The sequence below is a fragment of the Triticum dicoccoides genome, chromosome 5B (assembly GCF_002162155.2).
Source record: "Triticum dicoccoides isolate Atlit2015 ecotype Zavitan chromosome 5B, WEW_v2.0, whole genome shotgun sequence".
Classification (NCBI taxonomy): domain Eukaryota; kingdom Viridiplantae; phylum Streptophyta; class Magnoliopsida; order Poales; family Poaceae; genus Triticum; species Triticum dicoccoides.
In genome coordinates, this window is record NC_041389.1 from 724,690,182 (window position 1) to 724,699,323 (window position 9,142).

Sequence of the window (9,142 nt, forward strand, 5' to 3'; positions counted from 1 at the left end):
GACCCCTGCTCGCTGGCGCGGCGGTGCGGCCTTGGCCCGCGGCAGCTCCTCCCTCGCCCCCTAGGACCCCCACGACTCGACGGCACAACATCTCTCTTGTTGCTGCTGCTGGTTGAGCGTTCGTGGGATGCTTTCGGCCGGGTTGGCGGCGACCGGCCCTGCCTCGGGGCATGGCGGTGTCTCCGACGACATCGTCTTCCGGGCTGCATTGGCGGCTACAGCGAGATGGTTATGTGTGCTCACGGTGGTCTTTCTTGGCGGGCGTTTGGCTCTTCATGGTGGTTTCCTTGCCGGCGCTGCCTCGGTCCCGGTGGCCCTGGACCTGCATCCTCCAGCGTCCACGGCTCGTCAGCGTCCTCTGCCGGCATAGTTCCTGCCCCGGCGCTGCGGGTGCTGCGTCCCTTCCAGCTCCTTTGGTCGTTGGTGGTTCGGTGACTCCGTACTCGGCAGCCCGGATCTGCACTCCTTCTCCGGTTCCTTTGCTTGCCGGCGTTGCCGGTAGTTGCCACTTCCCTCACATCTCGGCTCTCTTCTCCACTGCCTCGACCCCGCCCACCTTGCCGCCTTGTAACTTGGCCTAATCCAAAGCTCGCATCTTTTCAACATCGCCAAGTGCCACCCTTCGACGGCAGATGCAGCCCTACCCCTCCTGTGGTGGCGGTCTTGACGAGTGGCCTGACTTCATCATCTTCGGAACCATGCTTCAGCGGCATTGGGATTGCTTGTACATAGGCCGGGGAGAAATCCCTGCTTGGCTTACCGATGCTGGCAGCGGCAACACCCACGGGTATCGTTTCCCTTCTTGGAGGCGCTGCCATGGCCTTTATACGTACCCCTTTTCGAGCATGGGGAAACCGCGGGTCCGGTTCTTCGGACCGGATGGCGGCGGCACCTCCAGGTCGTTTCCCTTCTTGAGGGCGCTATCTTGTTTGCTTGAAGCGTCCCTATATTTGGTTTTCGAGATGCTGGATGTCGCACTGGTCCGGCTTGCCTCCTCAGTTCTAGGCTTCATGGGTTTAGCGGTGTTTTTTTTTGTTTGGGCCGAGCATCCCTTGTCTCTGCTCCGGGTGCCATGCTCATGCCTTTGCGTTCGTGTCATGTGTTGTACCTCTTCTGTACTCAGTCTGCTTTCTCCTATCAATGAAATGATACGCAAACTTTGCGTATTCACGAAAAAAATTATCCCTTCCTTTTTTTGTAACTAACATGCATCCATTTTCTTCATCCTCGCAGCGGATGAGAATCTGAAACAAATCCTACAAAAGATGTGCTTGCAGCCTAAACTTGACTTCAACTTTTATATTTGCAGGTCAACTTGTGGTTTTCCAAACACAATCAACTCTTGCAGCGGGTAACAATGCCCCACAATATGAAGAACGTGATGAAGAAAATAGACAAAATTGAAAAGGAGGGTGGTAGGGTGCTCAACCTTGTCCCTCAAGAAGCAAGGGGAGAAGGGAACAGAAATCAGGAAACTTTTGCAGCCAACTGGAATGGTGTTGGCATGCACACTAGAATGGTGGGGAGGGATATGGAGAAGGAGAAGATAATCAGCCTGCTACTCACAAGTGAAGCTAACCAGGATATCTCCATCATTTCAGTTGTTGGACTTGGTGGCATAGGCAAGACCACATTGGCTGAATCGGTTCTTGCAGACAAGAGGGTCAGTGTCTTTGACGCCTTAGTCTGGGTCCATGTGTCCAAGGAATTTGATTTGCACAAAATTGGGAGTGCCATCCTAAAAAGCTTGGTTAGCAACATCAACCTTAACAATTGTACTATGCAGTTTCTGTATGATAATCTGAGCAAAGAACTTGCTACTAGAAGATACTTGATTGTTCTGGATGATCTCTGGGAAGAAGACGCAGATAAACTTGAAAGTTTGAAGCGGATGTTACAGCATGGCCGCAAGGGTAGCAGGATTATAGTAACGACCCGAAACCGAAGCGTAGCGCAACAACTGCAAACTAGTTTTCTTGTTCTTGCGGCCAAGGCTCACGAAATCAACTTGGATGTTTTAGAACCTGGTGACTGTTGGGAATTAATGAAGCAAAAGGCATTCGGGCCTGATGATCATGACAGTCGCTTGGAAGAAATTGGAAAGCAGATTGCATGGAAGTGTGGGGGTTTACCGCTCGTGGCAAATGCTCTTGGGCAAGTAATGTCGGAGCTAAGGACCGTGGGGGCATGGGAAGATATAAGAGACTCCAAGGTTGATCTGGGCTTGAAAGGACATCAGAAAGAAACATTAGAGAGGCTAATGCTGAGCTATTACTACATGAAGATAGAATTCAAAATGCGTTTCACGTACTTGGCAGCCTTCCCCAAGGGCTTTGTCATGGATAGCAATCGTCTAATCCAGCAATGGAATGCCCTTGGATACATTTATCCAGAGTATGATGGTCAAAAGTGCATCAACTACCTTTTGGGGATGTCTTTTCTTCGGATTCCAGGGTCCTCTTCGGTTAGTACCCATTGACACCATTTCTCTTGTATGGCTATTTTATTTTTATGATTATGTTTTTTCAACTTCATAGCCAAGAGCACACTTTCACAAATTATATTCTACGATGGCTCTAGAAAAGGAACTATAGTTTGGTTTTAATTCCTCGTAATGCATGAATATGTCCATTTCTTAATTTATATTTATGTTTAGTACTAACAAGTTTCTATTTGTACTTAGTAGTCTATTGTTTGACTATGTTGGGTTTGCATATTATTTTTGTTTGAGATTCTTTCTTGTCCTTCGAGTCCTAGATCTAATGTATAGATTATGTGCCACAAAATTAAAATCTAAAATTTAATCAATATTTCTATCGAAATAATTTATTTATTTTCTTGATTTTTAATCAGAAATGTTACATTTATTTTAGACTCTTCGCTATAGATCTCTCAAGTAACATCACATATTGATGATTCAATGCTAGTTAGAGCCTGCCAAATTATGTGCATGGTACTATAGTTCTCTTGTGAGAATTTGTGGCATTCCTTGCAACCTGCCGCTTTTGTTTTTCAAAAAGGAAGATACATTTCTCTCCGTGCAACCCGCTAAATGAATATTAATTTAATAATTGTAGAAAATGTCATTTGCAATATCTGCCAGCATAACATTTCAACATAATAGTTTCACGGGAACAAACTTGGATCGACTTAAAAGTTCACAAACTTATTACAGAAACAAAGAAAATTACAGTTAAAGCACATTTGGTGGTCGTGTGTGTGACTATGACGACTAGTCCCTAAGCTCTACCCATGGCCCTTTAGTCCATATTCTTCAAGGTCTTCTGCTAGGGAGCCCACAGCATTATTGTGCCTCCAGTACAAGAGTGGAGAATATAGGGGAGAGGGTTGAGGGAGCATGGGAGGCTAGGCTCCAGGAGATGGATTTAAGTTTAGGCCTTCAAGGTTTCAAAGGAAGGCCCACATGTCCGGTGCCTCTTGGCGGTGGTGTCGAAATGGAGTAGAGAGGAATAAATGCCAACAGATGGTTTTTGTTCCTTTATGTGGTTTACATGAATTTGGTCTTAGATGGTTTGAGCACCTTCTCTCTCGAAGAGGCCTTGCCAGCCCCCAGATTACCATTTGGCTTCCATTTCCCCTCCCGGAGCTGTACGAATGCGAGGTCTCCCTACCACCTTTGGAGCGGGGCCCATCACCACCCTGGAGGCCTTGTTGGCGGTGTAAAGTGCATGCATGGGTGAACTTCTTGCGGTTAGAGTTAGGAACCCCAGTGCCGCCTAGGGAGTGGTTCTTTTAATAGCCACTCTTCATAATTTTTAGTTTGTAAGCAAGTTATCTAATTAGTTCAAACTTACTGAACTAGTTAGTAAATAAGTCCAGAAAATTTTCAAAAAATTAACAAAACATATGTGGAGAAGTATGTATAAAAACTGCACGTATACAACAATATGCATTATTAGCTTTACATGCTTTATTAGTTATCCAAATTTTAACGGCTTAAATACAATACATGAAAATCGATGGTTTCTGGTAAAAATTTGTGCCCAAGATAATTTTATTGTATGAGAGCTCCACAAGTTTTGAGAAAATTTTAATTTTACTACATCTTAGTGTCTTCTCTTAACTTTATTTTAACATTTCCTCTTCTCAAGGGGTTTTACATTTCTCTTTGTATTACTATTGATAGCAGTCATATGTGCAGGTTAGTCCAAGTCCATTGCATTCCAAAGCTCCTCCAGAACTCGTCATGCATGATTTGGTGCATGATCTTGCATCAATAATTGTTGCTGATGAATTAATTGATCTAGATGGAACCAAAAGCACCACCTGGAATAGAGCTCGTTACTGCCGACATGCGCAGTTAACAAACTTCAAGAATGATCCTAAAGTTTTCAAATATATTCCAAACAATCTTAGATCCCTCCACTTTAGAGATTTGGGGGGACTGCAACTCCCGAAAAAGGCATTTTCTCGGTCCAGTTACATACGTGTCTTGGACCTAAGTGGACATTCAGCGAATGGCCAATCTGCTCCAAGTAGCGTGATGCTGCCATCTTCCATTTGTCAGTTGAAGCTACTTAGGTATCTTGATACCACGGGATTGTCAATAAAATCACTTCCTAAGCATTTTCATGGACTTCAAAACATGGAAACTCTCATCCTGTCCAATTCCTCGCTTGAAACCTTGCCTACCAGTATCTGTCGCCTCAGAAAACTTTGCTATTTGGACCTATCTGGTAGTAGCAAGCTTAGTAAGCTACCTGCATCACTAGGGGAGCTTTCCAAACTATTTTTCCTTAGTCTATCCGGGTGTTGTATACTCCAAGAGTTGCCCGAATCAATCTGTGACCTTACATGCTTGCACCACCTAGACATGTCAGATTGTTGTGCTCTTCATAAGCTCCCTGATAGATTTGGTAGCCTTCTTAAACTCTCATTCTTAAACATGTCAAGTTGTTCAAAGATCGCCAAACTACCTGACAATGTTAGATTTCCGTGTTTGGAGCATCTGAACCTATCAAGTTGCCATGAGCTAGAAAACCTGCCTACTGATTTTGGTCACCTTAGGACACTAGAGTTCTTGAACCTCTCTGGTTGCTACAAGGTATCAATGCTGCCAGGATCATTCTGCCAACTTACTCATTTGAAATACCTAGATCTTTCAGACTGTCATAACCTCAAAGAACTCCCCGAATGTTTCGGTGACCTCTCCAAGCTTGAAGATTTGAACCTAACAAGTTGTGCGAAGCTCAGACAATTGCCTGAGTCACTATGCAAGTTGTCTAAGTTGAAGTGTCTCTATTTGTCATACTGTCTGAGACTAAGTGAGCTCCCCTCCTCTTTTGGTGACCTTGAGATTCAAATACTGCACATGAATGGGCTTACGGAATTACAGGGCATCCCTGATAGCATCACTCGCATGACTAGTCTCACCCAGTTTCTGGTTGATAGTCTAGCGCCTGAATTGTTTGAACAGGTCCTCCCCATTAGAACACGTCTAAATCTTGTGGGCACAGTAACGCATAAGGTACATGAGATAGAGAGTAGAGGATGCAGCAGTATAGTGGATCTGGTGGGACTGACTTGTTCAGAGCTGATACTTGTCAGCCTTCAGAATGTCAGGAATCCGGAAGATGCGGGCAGAGTCAAACTGCGTGACAGATCAGATATTCGAGTACTAAATCTTATCTGGGAAAACGAAGGAGGTAAATCTGTGCTGGACAGGCTCGTACCTCCTCGGGGTCTTGAACACTTTTGGCTAGGAGGGTACACGAGCAAGGATTTCCCTGACTGGATGTTTGACATCCCGTCCTACCTCCCTTTTCTCAGCGAACTGACTCTTGATGGTTTGGAAGAATGTGATTGTCTTCCACCATTTGGGGCACTGCCAAAATTAAGAAGGTTGGTTCTAAAGAACATTCCCAACATTAGGAAAATTGGTAAGGAATTCTATGGAGAGGCTGGACCTTGTGTGAAACTAAGAATAGTGCTATTGGGGTGGATGGAGAATTTGGAGGAGTGGTGGACAACAAAGTCAAGTGAGGAAAACGAAGAGTTTCTAATCCCTAATTTGCATCAGTTATTGGTAACGGACTGCCCAAAATTGAAGTTCCTGCCATATCCCCCAATAAGTATGGATTTGTGTTTGAGCAACAGCGAGACGGTTTTGCCAGAACGAGGATTCGGAAAGCTCTCGTCTTCCATTCGTCCTTCTAAGATGGTTCTAGATAGTTGTAGCTTCTCTCAAGACAAGTGGAGTAGACTTGAACACTTTCCCACCCTTGAGATATTTATTGTAAAATTCGTTAGTGGCTTGAGGACTTTGCCAGAGGTCATGCGATGCTTCACCTCTCTCACTGAACTAAATTTGATGTCGTTGAACGATCTAGAGACACTCCCAGTATGGTTGGGCCACCTCGGTTCTCTACAAGAACTTAGGATCGAAGATTGCCCCAACCTGACATGTTTGCCTGAAAGCACGAAGAACCTCACCGCTCTTAAAAAATTGTGGCTGGTAAAGTGCTATGGCCTCGAGATATTACCAGAATGCTTGGGAGAGGTGACTTGTCTAGAAGAACTTGCCATCGGCATTTGCCCCAACATAACATGCTTGCCTGAGTGCATACGGAGTCTCTCTGCTTTGAAGCTACTCAGAATTGCTCTGTGTCCAAGTCTGACTGCGAGCTGCCAAGGGGAGGATGCCCACAAGATCTGCCACATCCCTACAGTTGAATTCATGTAAGTCGTCACTTATGCAGAGCTTGTTCTCTGAGGTCATCGTTACTCCAACCTCCAAGTGGCTACATATATACATGGTGGCGTGGTGCTCTACTCTATACTCCATACGAGGGATCGGAGGTGCTAGAGTTGGTCCCGGCATCTGCTGCAGAGGAGGTGAGTGGCCTGGAGCCTATTTTTCAAGTGTTGGATTATACCATGCATTACCACTTATCCTTTCTTTCTGTACAGTTTTTCAAGGGAAGAATTGTACGTAGTTGCTTTCTTTTTTTCGGAAACATGTTGCAGTCTTAGTCTCAAAAGTATTACAGCTCACACAATGATGCATGGTTTTGCTTCTGCCAGAGGAGATTATTCGCCATCAGCTCTGACCCGTAAGCAAGATAATTTATTTCAGCTGATCCATTTTTTCTAGCAATGCATCATTCATTCATGTACTTATGTATTTTTTTTTGTCTATTGTATTACCGCCTTTACTTTGTATACTTGTTAACGTGGCTATTGATTGTGTTCCAGTTTCAGATAGCGCACATCACCGCTCCTGCACATCTCAGTTTGCTGACGAGAATCTTGAGTTGCTGTGAAAGCATAGAGAGTTTCCCTGCTTTGAAGCTAGTAAAAATTGTTGAGTGCGAGCGCGAGGTGCATGCCAAGGGGAGGATGCTCATGCATAGTCTGATTCAGCTGTGCTAGCTGTTGTACAGTACAAAATTGGTGGTCTCTGATGCGTGCAGAGCTTGCTCCATGTGGATACCAGGAAGCTGTCCTCTGATGCTGCAGAGGAGGTAAGCGGCCTGTGCATTTGTACCTTTTTTGTTCCTTTCTATACAAGTTCCCCAGATATATATTTTTTCAAGTTCAGTTTCTAAATGTTCAGCTTACTATAAGAAAACAACAACTATATATATTTAGCCTGATACTGAAAAATGCCTGTAGGACCAGAGCAATGAGAATTATGCATGCCTGGGGGCCGAGTACTGAAACTAGTGAACCCAGCTACATACAATCTTGCACGGAGATTGCATGCATACAGGTTTAGGTGTCATTGGCACTCACAGGTAATGGATGATTTGGTGTTTTTGAAGTTACCTTAGATAGAGTGCTTTGTTCATACTCTGTCTGACCCAAGTTCATTTATTCTACTCTACTTATTGGATTCTGCAGTCCCAGTGGTGAATTGAATTTCACAGCTGATTCAGAGCAAACAAACAGTACTGAAGCAATTGTGTTGATATGCTGAAAGGTCAGTACTTGACACTTTGTTCTCATATTTGTGTTTTCCCTACTTATACTAATATAATGGTCAAAAGTGTTGTACGTACTTGACACTTTGTTCTCATTTCATTTTTGGGGTTTCCCTACTACCTAATATAATGCTCAAAAGTGTTGTGCACAGTGCACTGAAACATACTCCCTCCGTCCGGAAATACTTGTCATTGAAATAGATGTATCTAGATGTATTTTAGTTTTAGATACATCCATTTTCATTCATTTTGATGACAAGTATTTCCGGACGGAGGGAGTACATTGTAATCTCTCTCTGAATTACTCGAAGCTGTCTGTCGCCACATTCCTCTTAAAGCACCAGCTGATATAATTGTGTTGCGTGTTTGCAGAATAGAATATCGACCTAAGTGATGGCTCGCAGTGGGATGTCCTTCCTTCCTTCCTTTAAACAAGACAAGAGAAGTGGGCTTTAATTTGTGGATGCAGCAGCAGCAGCAGCCAACAGAGCAGAGCATTCCAAGAAGAGAAGGGACATCCAAAGGTGCGAGGTGGTTATTGGGATTCAGCTTCAGCCTCACACCACTTGACAAGAAATTTTTGTGTATTCGCCGGCCTCTGTAAATTAAATTGGTACGGTAGAATTGTGTTTTTTTTTCTTCTTCCCAGCAGTGTTCCGATCATGATTTTGTTCCGTGACCTGATCGACGCTGCCAATGTTGTTGGGTGTAACTGTCGTTAGCACAATGCATTCACTCTTGCTTGATGTCTAAGAAAGACTTGGCAGATTCACATGTGAATCTGATATTGAAGGCAAAAGTTGTGTGGTTAATTCCTCACTGGCAGCAATGTGTCTGCCTTCAGATTTGGGGCTTCTCCTAGCTTGCCATCAGCTGCAGCAGCAGTAGAGGATTTGTGTGCTTTAAAGGATCTCGCTGTTAATAAATCTATGTACATTTGAAACTTGTTGTTTACTACTGTATCTTTGTATGGTCATCTGTTTTGAATATGAGCATCCTTGTGCAACTTGAGTCAGCCTTTAATCAGTGATGCGCGCCTCTCGATGTACAAATTCAGTGTTACACAGATTTGATGGATTGGCTTTTGATTGATTATTGCTGGGAATGAGCACATTCATTGGGATATAATAATATCCGGCCGGGATGGATAGCATCTGCTTTTGTTTTTCAATCATCAAAATAAATAAATCAAGGTACAC

General features: G+C 44.0%; 1 protein-coding gene across 3 annotated transcripts in view; it reads left to right on the top strand.

Moving 5' to 3' along the window:
- LOC119313046 (putative disease resistance protein RGA3) overlaps window positions 1-8,797 on the top strand; it is a 12,540-nt gene extending 3,743 nt beyond the window's left edge. The window contains exons 2-9 of one of the 3 annotated variants that reach the window (XM_037588866.1): window positions 1,310-2,464; window positions 4,163-6,855; window positions 6,931-6,948; window positions 7,045-7,073; window positions 7,216-7,484; window positions 7,636-7,757; window positions 7,864-7,942; window positions 8,316-8,797. In XM_037588866.1, coding sequence (XP_037444763.1) covers window positions 1,310-2,464; window positions 4,163-6,703 — 3,696 coding nt within the window. In that variant the 3' untranslated portion in view covers window positions 6,704-6,855; window positions 6,931-6,948; window positions 7,045-7,073; ... (2 more) ...; window positions 7,864-7,942; window positions 8,316-8,797. Of the gene's footprint in view, window positions 1-1,309; window positions 2,465-4,162; window positions 6,856-6,930; window positions 7,074-7,215; window positions 7,485-7,635; window positions 7,758-7,863; window positions 7,943-8,315 lie in introns of all 3 variants that reach the window. The other 2 variants (XM_037588864.1, XM_037588865.1) reach the window with 2 other exon arrangements.
- Window positions 8,798-9,142: the final 345 nt, after the last annotated feature.